Below are 19,309 nucleotides of genomic sequence, written 5' to 3'. Positions count from 1 at the left end.
ATACCACTTATCTTCTAGGCCAAATCATTATTCAGTACTTATTAATCACATAATCTGATGAATCATCATATTGATTCGTCAGATTATGTGATTTGTTTAGGTTCTTCTTTTTAAAATATAAAAGTTATTATAGGTATTATTTCTGTGACAATTCCCATGTTACTCTAGTAAATATTATTTTTATGGCTATTTAGCCTATTTTTGTTTAGGAGTGCACCTTTTATAATGTCATTAGCTTTTTACTCAAATTTTAGGGCATTACTGATGTTTTATATAGACAGATATATGAAGAATATATAGGAGGAAAAATTCGGACATACCTTTGTAGGATGTTGCTGACTGTCTTCTTATTCAGCAGCATCCCAGCGTGTGGCGATATACATTCATCTGCTGTTAAAGGAAGTATGATTGAAAGAAAATGGGTTGGAAAAACTGGGATAGAGAGATGTGGGAGAATTATTGGTGAAGCAAGGGGTATGTGAACTTTTTGAAAAGCCCAGGTTTTTTTATTATTTTATTTTTATTTTTTTTTATATCCCTTATCAAAATTCATAGCAAAACTACTCAAACCGTTACCAAGTCAAATTCTATGATAAAAAAAACACAGGTGACCTTTTCCAAAAAATAAAAAACCTAACTCTATCCCACGATGATGTCCTCACTTCATTGGATGCAACTTCGCTACACACCAATGTAGACGTCCCCAGAATGTTAGACATCATACACACTACTCATGGAAGACCACACCCTAGGTTCACGAACATAATTAACACCCAGCGATATCATAAATCTAATCAAACTAGTAATCTCAGCAAACATCTTTAAATTTAACAATAACATTTATATCCAAATTTTCAGAACCCATATGGGATTTTAAAATATCAGCGGACAATTAGCTGAATTATTCCTATTAGACATAGAATCACACCTAGTCAGCCCTCCCCCAGCATCACCTTTTATGGACGATACGTGGACGATATTCTATGCATTGGAGAACCAACATGCATCACCACTTTACAAGCGTTCCTTAACGATTTTGGCAACAGATTAAAATGCACCATAGAAAAAGAACAGGATAAATCCATCAATTTCCTAAACCTGGTATTAGTTAGAATAACAAAATAGCCAGAAAAATATTCCACAAACCCACACATGTCGGAAATTACCTCCACTTTAACTCATACCATCCTTATTCTATTAAGAAATCAGTCATCCTAGCACAATTTATAAATGTTTACAAGGATTTGACTACACGTAATTATCTGAACAAGGAAATGAAGAAGTTAACACAGATATTTCAAAATCGAAATTACCCAACACAGCTAATAAATTATGCCAACAAAACAGCAAAAACTAGTCAAAACAATCCAACAACCAAAACAAACTTCCCAACACAAAAAATCATCAAACTGCCATACATCCAGAACACATACAAAGCCTACAAACACATGACTATAAGCTGGTGTTCACCATACCACATGAATCAAAAATTGGCAACACTTCTGAAACCTACAAAATCTCGCACACAAAGAAATATTAGAACACCACAATGTGGTTTACAAATTTCCTTGCCAAAAAGATTGTGATGTCACCTACACAGGTTCTACTATCAGATCTTTATGGGCAAGACTACAAGAACACTTACATGACTGCAACATCCTTATTCCAGAACATTTAAACAATAAAAAATGCAACAACCAAAAGAAAAACAGAGTACATAGTACAGGGAAAACAGAAATAGCAATCCTTGCCCTTGAACAGAAACATACCCTGCAAATCAACCATAATAATAGATATACAAGAAAATGAAACAATGCTTAGAATATCGGAAACGATACCCTTAAAACGTGACAAAAACTCAATAAACGTCCACCGGTCCTACATGATCTCTGAGAGTTGGAAGCTCCATAACATAAAAATTAGGTCACGACTCTGACTAATAGGAAATAACACAGATAGACCAAAGACAGAAACACCAAACCGACATGACATAGTCTCCACTTCCCCCACAAGCTCTGAAAACAATGCACTGCCGAAATGGTTCTCACCCTTTTACTCCCACCCCTGATCTTATCCCATCGCATCCTTCCCCTTCCCCAAAAAAATTTATATTTTCACCCCCCCCCCCCCCCCCCCCCAAGTATTCTCTGCCCACCTTTAACAACAATAATAATAATAATAACCGGTGTTTCCAAATGTTCGCATACCCCTTGCCTCACCAATAATTCTCCCACATCTCTCTCTCTACCCCCACTTTTTCCAATCCCCCCCTCCTTCCTTTCAATCGTACTTACTTTCTTTAACAGCAGATGACTGTATATCGCCACATGCCGGGATGCCGCTGAATAAGAAGACAGCCAGCAACATCCTACAAAGGTATGTCCGAATTTTTCCTCCTATATATTCTTCATATATCTGTCTATATAAAACATCGGTAATTCCCTAAAATTTTGAGTAAAAAGCCAACAAAAATAGGCTAAATAGCCATAAAAAAAAGTTATTTTATTGTCAGTGTAATAGCACTCCTGTCCACAGAGTTTTGGAGTCTGAACAGCATTGAAAATCAAATTGAGTTGCCAACTCTGATTTGTAAATGTTGCTATTTTGAAAGTATGTTTCGGGAGCAGAAATCTTCTTCTAAAAAAATGTAAAAGAAGCTCTATCAGTCATCCATTCTAAACGCAACCTAAATTAAATTGAAATCAAGGATTAATTCTAACTGATATTTGGAAGACCCCCCTCATAAGATCATTAATCATGCCAGAATTAAATTTCGCTGCTAATTACAGAATGTTCCTGCATAACAACAGTTGATATCATATACACGCTCCATGCGTGTATATGATACGTGTACGTGTTCTTCTGTATTTATAAAAAAAATACAATTGTATTCGGTTCATTCCTTCACGAACAGTTTAAGTTGTTTTGTATCTCTTTTATGTACCCTGACGAAGCCAAACAGATAAGTTGGCGAAACTTGTTGGCGTTTTTTACTTAGTATTGATTATTAAAATCCTTCGGCCAATATACAACCCAGTTTATGTTAATTTCTCGCATTCATTAGATGTTCGAAAATAATATAGAATCATTATGAATAGTCTCCATGGGGAAATGAGGCATCAAGTACGCAGATTTGAGCAACTTAAATGTAAAATAAACTAGACTTATTAACTACCTTACTTTCTTAAAAAGATGCAGGAACTACAATATCATTCCTAAGTTTCTAATTATGAAAGAACAGTTCCACTCAAGAAGAGCTAAACAAATATATTTCATAACATCCGTGGTACTTTTACGTGAGAGAATACAACATGTTAGATTTGAAGCAAAGTAGATATGACATGATATCAAATATACAAAGACATCTCCAACAGTATAGACCAAAACCTATGGTCACTTTTAGACAAAATGATAAATGATAGTTTTAACAAGGCCTTTTCTATCAGCAAAAAAAGTCAAATTGAAAAGTTCAACGCTTTTTAGTCAAGACCTAATCTGCCAGATAACAAAGTAATCTTTAATTTCTCTGACCACGTTTTATCTAAATCAGAAGTTAGTATACTAAAGAAAGGGTTCAATTTTGCTATTGCCCCAGACCACATTCCTAAAGTGGATATCATATGTAACATAGAAAAAGCAGTTTCGTCATTACCAGAACCCATAGCAAATGATCTCAAACTGAAAAGCACCATCATTCTCTCATCTTCGAGAGCTCCAGACCAAAATATCACACCTTTAGAAAAAAAGAGCCATGTTTAGTTTGAAAAAAAATATGGAAATTATCATCTCAAAAGCAGATAAAGGTAACTCTACAGTTGTGTTACTCACCAGAGATTTATGAAAAAGATCATGGACATACTCTCTGATACATCTGCCTATCGTGCATTAGATTCAGACCCCACAGGAAAAAATCACTATGAAACAAACAACTTGTTACGTAATATGGACTGCTGGCCAACAGACCTAAAACAAAGATTAAACTTGCTACATCCACTTACGGCGGACTATATGGCTCTCCCAAAGTGCACAAAAATGGAATACCTCTCACCCTATAGTGGATGGAATTAATTCTCCCACATACTTATTACCGAAACACCTCGCCAGTCTCCTAAAGGCACACATCCGTAATTTGGATACCTACATAAAAAATTCACAGCATTTCATTGATAAATTGAAGACCATCTCGATCGCCGAAACAGACATTCTTGCAAGCCTAGATGTAATATCCTTATTTACTAATGTTCCAGTAGAAGTAATCAGCATTTTGAGCAACCTTTCCCCTCAAGATGTTGCTTCTCTTTTCCATCATTCCCTAAAATTAATTTTTTCTTATGGAATGGAACGATTTACGAACAATTAACAATGCTCGCAATGGGCAGCCCTCTTTTCTCCCTTTGTGCAAGATCTCTTTATGGAGAAACTGGAAAATGACATTGTCTCAATTAGACCCTAAACCAACAGTGTGGTGGAGGCACGTGGATGACATCTTTATCATATGGAAAAACACAGAAAAAGATCTATTTGATTTTCTAACCAAGATTAACTCCTTCCATCACAAAATAAAGTTCACCTTGGAACTTGAGGATAAACAATTGTCATTCCTGGATACCTTGATTAAAAAACAAATGGATAGACATATCAGCCTTGCAGTCTATCGCAAACCAACCAATACAGGTCGATATTTGCACTTCACATCTTCGCATCACATTTCTCAAAAACTGAGCATCATATACATGCTCAAAAATAGGGCCACTCGCATCACAACAGAAGAAAAAGATCTCAAAGATGAATTATCTCATATATCAAAAACCCTGATAGACAATGGTTATCCAAAAAAAGCTGATCCATATGATACTTTTCTGTGACCCCCCACGACAACAATCTGAGGAAACAAGTTACAAATACAAATTCACCATTGCCATTCCTTATGCTGGGACAGTTTCTAAAAAGATTGCTACACTTCTCAAGCCACTTGAAATACGAGTGACTTTAAAGACTATCCACCACTTTTTAAGATCTCCGAAAGACAGTTATGCCTTCTTCAACTGTGCCAGTGTCTATAGCATTCCCAGTTCATGTGGATTAAATTACATTGGTCAGACCTCAAGAAGTTTGGAAATAAGGAAAAGAGAACACGTCAGAGATGTAAACAACAACAGAGAAGACAACTCTGGGTTAGCCCTTCATTTCTCGAGAGCAAACCATATCGAATGGGACAAAAGTTCCATGCCCTATTTAGAAGAAGATTTCCACTCTCGAAACATAAAAGAAGCTATAGCAGTCATCCATTCTAAAAGCAACCTCACTAGAAATCGAGGATTAATTCTAGCTGATATTTGGAAGACCCTCATAAGATCATTAAGCATGCCAGAGTTGAATTTCGCTGCTAATTACAGAACATTCCTACATGACAACGGTTGATATCATACATGCTCCATGCATTTGATGTACACATTCTTCTGTATTTGTAAAAAAATGCAATTGTATTCGGTTCATTCCTTCACGAACAGTTTAAGTTGTTTTTATCGCTTTTATACACCCTGACGAAGCCAGACAGCTAAGTTGGCGAAACTTGTTGGTGTTTTTTACTTAGTATCAATTATTAAAATCCTTCGGCCAATATGCAGCCCTGTTTATGTTAATTTCTTGCATTCATTAGATGGTCGAAAATAATATAGAATCGTTAATTCAACGGTAATTTATTTTTTATCTAATACAGGGATATCTTTGTGGAGTTTTATTTTACAGAAATTATTTATCTCATGTCTCAGAAATTTGAAAAAAATCCAGAAATGATATATACAGTATACATATGTTTTCTATATGCTTGCATCACTGGTGTAACTGAGTGCTTTAATACAGGAATTTGATATCCAAGTTTTATTTATCATAATGAATTTTGTCTTGTAATGTTAATTTAAAAAAATTATTTCTCTATCTAATCTAATTTTATATTTAGATTTTTTGTTTTTTATTTTGAAGGATGCGGAGACGAAAGGCTAGAGAGGCTAAACAGCCAATAATAAAGCACCATGATGGGATGTCTTCAGATGATGAAGAACCAGAACTCGATATAATCCAGTTCAGAAACCAAAAGAGTATGTTGATATCATTCATTTAAAATTGAACTTCCAGTAAATTAAGTTATTTTAAATCAAATTGTTTTAAAATTTTAAATGCACATAAATATGAGAATGTAATAAATTTGAATCCGTATAACAGATAGCTTTAAAAGAGTTGCTCAAAATAATAAACCACCTAAAAAGTCAATCTAAACATAACCACAATGTTCTTCTAAAAGAAGTTTTACTGTAGCAAGGTGTTACTGGAACAAGCTATTCCTGTGACTGAGCATTCAACTTTCACAACAGCAAACACAGAAACTGCAGGAACAGTTTCATAATGGAGATTTTGCTATAGTGAATTTGTTTAGCAATAGCATTTAATATCTCTTTGGCTATCATCAGGACTTTTTAATTGTTTGTTATAGTGGTGTTTGCCATAGTGAGAGTAGCAGCTGTGTGTGTAAGTGTGAAAATTAACATAAATTCACAAATGAATGGTTGTAAACCTATCATTCGAGCATATTAATACTGTGGGCAGGCTAAGGATCATATAATCTGGAAGCTGTTCTAGAAAACAAATAGTTTTTTTTTTTAATTAATTGATTTCATAACTCTACACACACATATGTTCATAAAGCCACTTAGATGAAATCAGTTAACTTATAAAAAGTTCTGTATTTGTTTTCTAGAGCAGCTTCCAGATGATTTGATTCTTAGCCTACCCACATTGCTAATGTGCTCATATGATAGGTGTACAACCATTCATTGGCGAATTTATTTTAATTTTATACACACAGACTCAAGTTCATAGAAACTGCATCACCTTACATAGATATATATATATATATATATATATATATATATATATATATATATATATATATATATATATATAGGTTTAGTAGTTAAATGGTCATTTTCATTGGTTTATCATTAGATATTTTGTTGTATTGCATCAGAATTTTTTATGGTATAAATAGACAGCAAGAACTAGTTTTCACATTTTCATGCTGAGATTGCTATGGCTAATCACATGCAGTTAATGCCTCGCAGAAAAAGTGTGACTCAAGCTTTGAATAGATAAGACTATTCCTCTTCTTGTGAAATAGCTAAAAGGGTGTTCTGTAGTCAGTCTATTGAACTGCAGTCAAAAGTGAAGGAAACCCAGATCTGCTGAAAGGAAGAAGGAGGCAAGAAGAAAAGCTACATTCTATACCATGCCAAGATCAAGTTCTAAAGCAGTTCTGCCTCAAAGATCACTGTACGTCATCCAGGGAACTGAAATGGGACTGGGAAGAACAAACAGGGGTTTGTTCTTCCCATTCCCTGTCAGGAGAAGACTCATTTGACAGAGATTGATAGCCAGGCACCCTACAAAGAAGACCTTGTTAACCAAAAAAATGAGATTGGCTTGGTTAAATTGATGCAAAGAGCATGCCAAATAGACCCCTGATCAGTGGAAAAGAGCAGTTTTTTCTGATGAGAGTTTAACTAGGGTGCCAATGGCAGACAGACAGTTCGAAGATAATCAGGGGAAAAAATTCAACCCTAACTGTCTGGTGTTAACAGTCAAATTCTCAGCCAGTCAGATGAACTGGAGCAGCATCATATCATGGTGTTGGTTGCTTGCTTTTATGATATTTCACAAAAGGTTCAGTGAATTCACAGGGGTACCAGAAAATTTTAAAAGAATTGCAGCCTACTATCAGAGACCATTTTACTGTAACAATGAACTGCATCTTTCAAGATGACTGTCCCCTGTCATAGGGCAAAAGGTGTAAGTAATGCTATTATAACTCTAAAATGTACTATACAAATTGAGTTTAGTACTTAAAAAAAGCTTTAATTTTTGTTATAGATTAAAAAGTGGCTCAATGAACACTTTGTAATCTATAACAAAAATTAACAACAGGAATCATATGAAATACCTCAGATATATGTACTGATGTCTAATGTCAAACTTCTGTTCAGTTTGAACATAAGTTTGACATTGGGGGGGACCTAGAGGAGTAATGCCACTATTACTCTTCTAGATTCTTGATGTCTATAGACGTGTTGGCCGGTAGCATGGTTAATGTATAATACACCCAAGGTAAAAAACTTTCTACATATATATGTATATTATGTGAATAAAAAAATTAACTGGGGGGGGGGAGAGAGAATCTAGAAGAGTAATAGTGGCATTGCTCCTCTAGGTCCCCCCCCCCCAATGTCAAACTTCTGTTCAAACTGAACAGAAGTTTGACATTAGACATCAGTACATATATCTGAGGTATTTCATATGATTCCTGTCGTATAATAAAAGGTATGTTGTTCTGAGTAGAGGATAGCAATTTGGAGCTTGTCAGAAAGAGATTTAGAAGAAAAGCATGATGCATATTTTTCTGTAGTTTAAGTTACTGCAGACTGTTCTTAGCTAACATGGCAGGTGTGGTGGTCAAGAAAATTATGCTGTCAGGAATGTAGCACAGAAATAATCTAATGTGATTATATATATATTCACAGTGGCCAAACTGCGGTTCGTGAGCCGCATGTGACTCTTCTTAAGTTTTATTGCGGCTCAACTAACAAATAAAAAATATTTATAATTTTTCTTAATTTTCTATTGTTTTTAATTTAAATTTTCAATGAAGTACATTGCTGTTCGGCAATGTAGTTATATGTATATTACCTTCTCAGAAAATTTAAAAAGATACAAAAGAATCAACTGACATTACAGACCAACTACAATTAGTAATTTTTATTTGTTTCTTTCTTAAGGGCATAGTGACGCGAGAAGATTTATTAGATTTAATAGCATTAAAAGATAGTACTTGTGGCGTTCATATTAAGGAAGCTTTTCTTTTGATGTTGTCCTTAAAAATGTTCCAAAAAGTAAATTTGTGGCTCTTAACAATTTCTGGTAGGTAACTAGGGCTCTTGCTGCAAAAACTCTGGCCATCCCTGATATATATATCATAGTTATGACAGATCACATAATGAGTGAAACATTTTCACTAAGTCAAGAGCTGTTTTTGCTTTGTAGCTTTTTATTATTATTATTACAAAGTTTGGCACACAACAGCTTTATAAAAATATAATAATAATAAAAAAAAAACATTCAGATATCTTCTTCCAAGGCTTTTTACTACGGTCAGCTTACTATTGCAAACAGAGAGCTAAAGTCCATAACACTTTTAGTAATACTGTAAAGGAAATTATTCGATTAATTCTTTCAGGATAACAATCTTCCTTATGAGTTTGTTATAGTGATATTAGTTTTGGGCCATTTTTTAAGTCCCCCATCCCCATCTCTCTCTTTTATAACAGTAACTGTTAAACATGTTTAATCATTTAATTTGCTCTGTCTTGAACTGTGCTATGAAATTAATTCATTCTTTTTCAGCTTAGTATAAACTTGATATAAAATTATAGTATAAACTCAAAATTGTTAGAATAATGAATAGGTACATCTCAGTGAAATCACTCATTCTCTGATTATACATGTAGTTAATAACTGCAATGCAAAGATATTGGAATAATAGTAATTTGTATAATGAAGCTTATGTTCCCATGATGTCCAGTTGTATCATATCAAAGGAAAACTTATTTGTGACTGAAATGTTGAATGTATATTTCATTTTGATTTTCACAAAAGTTCATTCAATTTGCAGTCCAATAAACAATTTTCATAAGCAATTTTCTAATTAATTGTGGACATAAAGGAAGGAAATGGAATTTATGCAGTTACCAACGGATAATTACCTGAGGCAGCATGTGATAGAATGAACTAGGGGTTTGAGAGTGCTAGGTCTAGTAACCTGACCTAGAAATCTGAAAGCACACCCCCAACTCAACATCACCAGAGTTAAAGATCGGTACTATCAACATAACAAGTCTGAATGCAAAGAAATGGAGCCAGCTGAGGAATTAGATAAGTACCAGATTGACATAATAGGGGTGACTGAAACAAAAAAGACAAACTGGTGAGATCTTTCTGAGCAATAAATACAAAATGTTATATTCAGGCAATGACAATCAAGGAAAAGAAGGAGTATCTATAGCATTCAACACAGAATACGAGGCTAATCTTCTTGAATGGCAGGCAGTCTCAAGTAGAGTGATGTGGGCAAATATGAGAATGGAGAACTGGACAATGAGACTTATTTGTGCCTATGGTCCCTCTAAGGTAGTAGTGGAGGAATTTTTTGATGCTTTAGAGAAAGCATCTGACACAATGAAAAATTGGTCCTTGTTGGGGATCTAAATAGTACAGTAGGAAATGATTGTTAGACATACAAAAATATTTTGGGAAAATTTGGAGAAAAGAGCAAAGCTAATAATAATAGTAAATCCCTGTTGGATTTCTGCTCAGGACATGGACTGGTTATTACTAACACCATGTTCCGACATAAAAATGTGCACAAATTCACATGGAGAGAAGAAGCAAGGAATAAGAAAAGTCTCATTGACTATGTTATTGTTGATAGTGATGTTTTCTTCCTGGTGCAGGACACCAGAGTGTACAGAGGATTTGAAATTGGAAGTGATCACTATTTAGTCTTGAGCAGGATAAAATTGAATTTCATATTGAAAAGAAGAACATTTAAGAAAGTTTTAAAGAGAATAAAAGTTGAGCAGCTCTCAGATGTGAACAGTAGACTAAAATACACAAACATTATTCAAGAAAAAATGAAAGAGTTTGAGAGCAGGAACCGGACCTTGGAGATTAAGCAACAAGCCTTGATGAAAACACTGATTGATTCAGCCACAGAGGCATGTGGTGAAGTTGTGTGCAAGGATAGAAAAATCAGAATTCCATGGTGGACACAGGAAGTTAAAGAGTCAGTGAAGGAAAAGAAGAAAGCATACCAAAAGTTCCTGTCAAATAAGTCAGCTTGTGCTCTTAGAGAATATAGAGACAAATGCAAGAATGCTAAACACTGTGTAAAACTAGCTAAACAAAAGTCATGGGAGGACTTTGGTAAGAACATAGAAAATAAATATCAAGAAGGTGGCAAAATATTCTGGAGGTTGTTGAAGAAGCTTAGAAATGGAGGAAAGAGTGCTGTAAAAGGAGTTAGAGATGATAAAGGTGACATGAAAACAGGAGAAAAAGATATCCTTGAAGTATGGAGTAATTACTTTGAAAATTTGCTAAATGAAACAAGCAGTGATGACAGCACAGTGATAAAAAACACTGACCAGGCATGCAGTCAGGAATACATATCCATACTTGAAGTAGAAAAAGCCATCAAAGGCTTGAAATGTGGAAAGGCAGCAGGAGTAGATGATATTCGACCAGAAATGCTGAAGTATGGTGGTATAAGAGTCTTACAGTGGCTGCACTGCATAGTTCAGAAAGCCTGGACAGAGGGACGAATTCCCGATGATTGGAGTAGAGCTCTCATAGTACCCATATATAAAAAAGGAAATAAAACTGAATGTGAGAATTACAGAGGTATTTCCCTACTGAGTGTTCCTGGCAAGATCTATGCAAGTATACTTGAGAAACGGTTGAGAAGAATTGTGGAAGAAAAGCTTGGTGAAGAACAAGCTGGATTCAGGCCAAATAGAGGCTGTCAGGATCAGATCTTCACTTTACGACAAATAGTCGAGAAAGCATGGGAATATAACAAAGATCTGTATTTAAGTTTTGTCGATCTGGAAAAGGCATATGACAAGGTACCAAGAGAGAAGCTATTCAATATGCTACAGTTATATGGTGTCAATGGGGCATTATATCAAGCAATACTTAGTCTTTATTTGTGTTGTAAGTCGGTAGTTAGAATTGAAGGAAGTACAGGAAGATGGTTTAATGTTAAATCTGGTGTGAGACAAGGATGTACATTATCCCCTCTGTTATTCGTTATCTATATGGATCACATTATGAAGGAAAGTGGTATTAAACATGATATCAGAATTGGAGATGTTAATGTCAGCTCTTTGCTTTATGCGGACAATGTTATGCTTCTAAATAAATCTGCTACACTTTGCAAGATTCCCTGACTAAATTGAATAACTGTTGTAATAGATATGGTATAAAGGTCAGCAATAAAAAGACAAAGACAATGAAAATAGGCAGAATCATTGAAAATGTCAACTGCGTTGTAAACGGAGAACCTGTGGAACAAGTAAAATATTTCAGCTACTTAGGCATGATTTTTAGTGAAGATGGTAAATTAAATATGGAAATAGACAATAGAGTCAACAAAACTGGTATGGTAGGAAGTCAATTGAATAAATTCATATGGAATAGGAGAGAAATTAGTCAGAATACTAAATTAGCTGTATACAAGACAGTGTTCAAACCAATTTTAACTTATGCATCTGAGAGCTGGGTCAGAAGTAAAACACTTGACCAAAGACTAGAGATCGCAGATATGAGAATCCTGAGAATGATTTAGAGGTGTGAACAGATGGAATCAATGGCAATATCATATTAAAAACGAGGATATTAGGAAAGAACTTAGGCGATAGAAATATGAGATCTGATAATGTTGGAGTCTTGACAAGTAACAAACTGATTTGGAGGAAAATTGTAGATAGGAAGTTAGTAATGATGTAAATTTTTCATGTAGTACTATCATATCCTGTACACCCCTTGAGGGTACATGTCAGGAATTTGATGATGATGATGAGGTCTAGTAATTGCATCAGGGAATTTGTTCATAACTAATGTGACTGCATTGCCACCAGTTGGTGAGAGTGTTAAATATGGTTTTGACCTTGGAGGTGACTAAATGTGTGGAATTTTCTGCTAAGAGATGAGGTATATGTGAAATTGCAGGATTAGTAAGTATGACAAACTTAGAAGATTGCTTGGATCAGTGCCACCACATGGGAAATGGTAAAGGAATGTTTGAGGGAAGTAATAGCTCACTGCATACCTAGAGTCCAATGAATAAATCAAGTGGGAGTTTCATGAATACCAACATTAAGCTGCAGCTACAAAAAAAGAAGTATTTGTGGAGGAAATCCAATGAGAAAGATGACCCACAAGCACAAGTATAGTGCCTGCTAGCCAAAAGGGTAACCAGTGTGGTAAGAAAGGAAAAAGCAGAGTCGTCGTCATCAAATTCCTGCCATGTACCCTCAAGGGGTGTACAGGATATGACAGTACTACATGAAAAAATTACATCATTACTAACTTCCTATCTACAATTTTCCTCCAAATCAGTCTGTTACTTTCAAGACTCCAACATTATCAGATCTTATATTTCTATCGTCTAAGGCACTTTGTACCGTATCAATCCACCTATATCTTGGTCTTCCTCTGGGTCGTTTTCCTGCCAACCTGGCAGAGAACACTTGTTTTGCTAATCTTTCCTTTCCCATTCTGTTTAAGTGACCATACCACCTGAGATTAGCTCTGCTAACGCATTCCCGGATGCTGAAAATGTCAAGTTCTTTCCTAATATCCTCATTTTTAATATGATATTGCCATTGATGCCATCTGTTCACGCCTCTAATCTTTTTCTGGACTCTCATATCTGCGATCTCTAGTCTTTGGTCAAGTGTTTTACTTCTGACCCAGCTCTCAGATCCATAAGTTAAAACTGGTTTGAACACTGTCTTGTATACAGCTAATTTATTGTTCCGACTAATTTCTCTTTTATTCCATATGAATTTATTCAATTGGCTTCCCACCATACCAGCTTTCCTGATTCTGTTGTCTATTTCTATATTTAATTTACCATCTTAACTAAAAATCGTGTCTAAGTAGCTGAAATGTTTTACTTGTTCCACAGGTTCTCCATTCACAACACAGTTGACATTTTCAATGATTCTGCCTATTTTCATTGTCTTTGTCTTTTTATTGCTGACCTTCATACCATATCTATTACAACAGCTATTCAATTTAGTCAGAGAATCTTGCAGACTCGTAGCGGATTTATTTAGAAGTATAACATCATCCGCATAAAGCAAAGAGCTGACATTAACATCTCCAATTTTGATATCAGGTTTAATACAACTTTCCTTCATAATGTGATCCATATAGATAATGAATAACAGAGGGGATAATGTACATCCTTGTTTCACACCAGATTTAACATTAAACCATCTTCCTGTACTTCCTTCAATTCTAACAGCTGACTTACAACTCAAATAAAGACTAAGTATTGCTTGATATAATGCCCCATTGACACCATATAACTGCAGCGTATTGAATAGCTTCTCTCTTGGCGCCTTGTCATATGCCTTTTCCAGATCGACAAAACTTAAATAACAGATCTTTGTTATTTTCCCATGCTTTCTCGACTATTTGTCATAAAGTGAAGATCTGATCCTGACAGCTTCTATTTGGCCTGAATCCAGCTTGTTCTTCACCAAGCTTTTCTTCCACAATTCTTCTCAACCGTTTCTCAAGTATACTTGCATAGATCTTGCCAGGAACACTCAGTAGGGAAATACCTCTGTAATTCTCACATTCAGTTTTATTTCCCTTTTTATATATGGGTACTATGAGAGCTCTACTCCAGTCATTGGGAATTCGTCTCTCTGTCCAGGCTTTCTGAACTATGCAGTGCAGCCACTGTAAGACTTTTATACCACCATACTTCAGCATTTCTGGTCGAATATCATCTACTCCTGCTGCCTTTCCACATTTTAAGTGCCTTTGATGGCTTTTTCTACTTCAAGTATGGATATGTATTCCTGACTGCATGCCTGGTCAGTGTTTTTTATCACTGTGCTGTCATCACTGCTTGTTTCATTTAGCAGTTTTTCAAAGTAATTACTCCATACTTCAAGGATATCTTTTTCTACCGTTTTCATGTCACCTTTATCATCTCTAACTCCTTTTACAGCACTCTTTCCTCCATTCCTAAGCTTCCTCAACAACCTCCAGAATATTTTGCCACCTTCTTGATATTTATTTTCTATATTCTTGCCAAAGTCCTCCCATGACTTTTGTTTAGCTAGTTTTACACACTGTTTAGCTTTCTTACATTGGTCTCTGTATTCTGTAAGAGTAAAAGCTGACTTATTTGCCAGGAACTTTTGGTATGCGTTCTTCTTTTCCTTCACTGCCTCTTTAACTTCCTGTGTCCAAAAGGGAGTTCTGATTTTTTTATCCTTGCACACAACCTCACCACATGCCTCTCTGACAGAATCAGTGAATGTTTTCTTCAGAGTTTGCCACTGAATCTCCAAGGCTTGATTCCTGTTCTCAAACTCTTTCATTTTCTTTTCAATAATCTTTCTGTATTTTAGTCTACAGTTCATATCTGAGAGATGCTCAACTTTTATTCTCTTTAAAACTTTCTTACATGTTATTCTTTTCAATATGAAATTCAATTTTATCCTGCTCATGACTAAATAGTGATCACTTCCAATTTCAAATCCTCTGTACACTCTGGTGTCCTGCACCAGGGAGAAAACATTACTGTCAACAATAACATAGTCAATGAGACTTTTCTTATTCCTAGCCTCTTCTCTCCATGTGAATTTGTGAACATTTTTATGTTGGGACATGGTGTTAGTAATAACCAGTCCATGTCCTCAGCAGAAATCCAACAGATATTTGCCATTATTATTAGCTTTGCTCTTTTCTCCAAATTTTCCCAAAATATTTTTGTATGTCTCACAATCATTTCCCACTCTGCTATTTAGATCCCCAACAAGGACCAAAGCAGAGTATGAAAGGAAATTAGCGATACAACCAAAAAGATAGTCCCAAAGTGTTCATTCTTCTTCTTTTTTCACTATGCGTTATTCCCGCTTCCTATGCAGGGGCTGCATGTTACTTAGATGTGACTTGTTAGTACCACTCCCAACCGACCTGCTGCTGGGTGTGTGTGTGGGGGATATATTTTTGACTGTAGTAGCGTATGTTCACGGGGCCTATTTGCATGCTTACGGTATGAAAAATGCCAGATACACTGGCGGAAAAAACCCTACTGCCCACCCCACGCCCAATACCGGCTAACTTGGCTGTGGCTGAGGAAGATCTTCAAATTCTTCACATCGTCGATGGGAATTGAACCTGGGACACTCCTTCCCCAGTCATATGGTTGCGAAGAGCAAAGCCACTAGACTTGTTCATTCATTGTGTTACAAGTAAAAGGAAGAATGTTTATAGCAGAATAAATTTAATGAAATTCAATTAAATTTAATTTTTACAGTGGCTGTATTGCATTATTCATAAGGTCAAATTCCAGATGATTGGAGTAGTGCTCTTGTAGTACTCATCTATTAAAAAGTGAAATAAAACTGAATTACAGAAGTATTTCCCTACTGAGTGTTCTTGGTAAGATTTATGCAACTATATTTAAGAAATGGCTAAGAAAAATTGTGAAAGAGAAACTCGGTGAAGAAAATCTGGATTCAGGCCAAATAGAGGTTGTCAGGATCAGATTTTCACTTTAAGACATATAGTCGAGAAATCTTGGGAATATAACAAGGATTTGTATTTAAGTTTTGTTGATATGGAAAAGGCATTTAGTTGCCAAGAGGAGAGCTGTTCAAAATGCTACAGCCACAAGTGTAGTGCCTGCTAGCCAAAAGGGTGACCAGTGTAGTAAGAAAGAAACATTATATCAAGCAGTACGTAGTCTCTATTTAAGTTGTAAGTCAGCAGCTAGGGGATGCTTAAGGGTCAAAGCTGTATAACTGAGAGGAGACCTCCACATAGCCTTTAAAGGAATGCGGAGAACCAACCAGGGCTTCTGACCTAATGTCCAATCCTCACCTTCTCGTGGTGCACCCTGTTGGGTATCTACTTTGATACTGAACGAACGAGGATGGGCTGGCAATTTGGGATTTAGCCGACCAAATTGTATTCTTATTGGTTAAACCAAAATAAAAAATGATGGTACAACATGACAAAATTTCATGCCGGCTGGGGCGTCGCCCGGTTAAACAAGGCCCCCGTTGTTTTCGCCAGGGAACCAGGGCGAACAGCGAAAAGTCAGCTACTGGAACAAATCTGAAAACAAACCCCAACTCAACATCACCAGAGTTAAAGATCGGTACTATCAACGTAAGAAGCCTGAATGGCAAAGAAATGGAGCTAGCTGAGGAATTAGATAAGTACCAGATCGACATAATAGGGGTGACTGAAACAAAAAAGACCAAAACTGGTGAGATCTTTCTGAGCAATAAATACAAAATGTTATATTCAGGCAATAACAATCAAGGAAAAGAAGGAGTAGCCATAGTATTCAACACAAAATACGAGGCTAATCTTCTTGAATGGCAGTCAGTCTCAAGTAGAATAATGTGGGCAAATATGAGAATGGGGAACTGGACAATGAGACTTATTTGTGCCTATGGTCCCACAGAAGGTTCTACTAAGGTAGAAGTGGAGGAATTTTTTGAGGCTTTAGAAAAAGCAACTGACACAATGAAAAAGGAAAAGTTGGTCCTTGTTGGGGATCTAAATAGTAGAGTAGGAAATGATTGTGAGACATACAAAAATATTTTGGGAAAATTTGGAGAAAAGAGCAAAGCTAATAATAATGGCAAATATCTGTTGGATTTCTGCTGAGGACATGGACTGGTTATTACTAACACCATGTTCCAACATAAAAATGTTCACAAATTCACATGGAGAGAAGAGGCTAGGAATAAGAAAAGTCTCATTGACTATGTTATTGTTGATAGTGATGTTTTCTCCCTGGTGCAGGACACCAGAGTGTACAGAGGATTTGAAATTGGAAGTGATCACTATTTAGTCTTGAGCAGGATAAAATTGAATTTCATATTGAAAAGAAGAACATTTAAGAAAGTTTTAAAGAGAATAAAAGTTGAGCAGCTCTCAGATGTAAACTGTAGACTAAAATACAGAAATATTATTGAAAAGAAAATGAAAGAGTTTGAGAACAGGAATCAAACCTTGGAGATTCAGTGGCAAACTCTGAAGGAAACATTGATTGATTCTGCCAGAGAGGCATGTGGTGAGGTTGTGTGCAAAGATAAAAAAATCAGAACTCCCTGGTGGACACAGGAAGTTAAAGAGGCAGTGAAGGAAAAGAAGAAAGCATATCAAAAGTTCCTGGCAAATAAGTCAGCTTTTACTCTTACAGAATACAGAGACAAATGTAAGAAAGCTAAACAGTGTGTAAAACTAGCTAAACAAAAGTCGTGGGAGGAGTTTGGCAAGAATATAGAAAATAAATATCAAGAAGGTGGCAAAATATTCTGGAGGTTGTTGAAGAAGCTTAGGAATGGAGGAAAGAGTGCTGTAAAAGGAATTAGAGATGATAAAGGTGAAATGAAAACAGGAGAAAAAGATATCCTTGAAGTATGGAGTAATTACTTTGAAAAACTGCTAAATGAAACAAGCAGTGATGACAGCACAGTGATAAAAAACACTGACCAGGCATGCAGTCAGGAATACATATCCATACTTGAAGTAGAAAAAGCCATCAAAGGCTTGAAATGTGGAAAGGCAGCAGGAGTAGATGATATTCGACCAGAAATGCTGAAGTATGGTGGTATAAGAGTCTTACAGTGGCTGCACTGCATAGTTCAGAAAGCCTGGACAGAGGGACGAATTCCCGATGATTGGAGTAGAGCTCTCATAGTACCCATATATAAAAAAGGAAATAAAACTGAATGTGAGAATTACAGAGGTATTTCCCTACTGAGTGTTCCTGGCAAGATCTATGCAAGTATACTTGAGAAACGGTTGAGAAGAATTGTGGAAGAAAAGCTTGGTGAAGAACAAGCTGGATTCAGGCCAAATAGAGGCTGTCAGGATCAGATCTTCACTTTACGACAAATAGTCGAGAAAGCATGGGAATATAACAAAGATCTGTATTTAAGTTTTGTTGATTTGGAAAAGGCATATGACAAGGTGCCAAGAGAGAAGCTATTCAATACGCTGCAGTTATATGGTGTCAATGGGGCATTATATCAAGCAATACTTAGTCTTTATTTGAGTTGTGAGTCAGCAGTTAGAATTGAAGGAAGTACAGGAAGATGGTTTAATGTTAAATCTGGTGTGAGATAAGGATGTACATTATCCCCTCTGTTATTCATTATCTATATGGATCACATTATGAAGGAATGTGGTATTAAACCTGATATCAAAATTGTAGATGTTAATGTCAGCTCTTTGCTTTATGCGGATGATGTTATACTTCTAAATAAATCCGCTACAAGTCTGCAAGATTCTCTGACTAAATTGAATAGCTGTTGTAATAGATATGGTATGAAGGTCAGCAATAAAAAGACAAAGACAATGAAAATAGGCAGAATCATTGAAAATGTCAACTGTGTTGTGAATGGAGAACCTGTGGAACAAGTAAAACATTTCA

General features: G+C 35.8%; 1 protein-coding gene across 2 annotated transcripts in view; it reads left to right on the top strand.

Annotated features, from left to right (window-relative positions):
- The window catches only part of LOC150099324 (PAX3- and PAX7-binding protein 1-like), a 291,434-nt gene that overhangs the window by 122,988 nt on the left and 149,137 nt on the right, over nucleotides 1–19,309 (top strand). For both annotated transcript variants that reach the window (XM_090403794.1, XM_090403795.1), the window contains exon 11: nucleotides 5,983–6,098. In XM_090403794.1, coding sequence (XP_090259920.1) covers nucleotides 5,983–6,098 — 116 coding nt within the window. The remainder of the gene's footprint in view (nucleotides 1–5,982; nucleotides 6,099–19,309) is intronic.

The sequence above is a fragment of the Typopeltis vanoorti genome, chromosome 14 (assembly GCF_054136105.1).
Source record: "Typopeltis vanoorti isolate ZY-2024b chromosome 14, IOZ_Tvanoo_1.0, whole genome shotgun sequence".
Classification (NCBI taxonomy): Eukaryota; Metazoa; Arthropoda; class Arachnida; order Uropygi; family Thelyphonidae; genus Typopeltis; species Typopeltis vanoorti.
The sequence above is the reverse complement of the archived record's forward strand: the minus strand, read 5'-3'. Positions and strand labels throughout refer to the sequence as shown.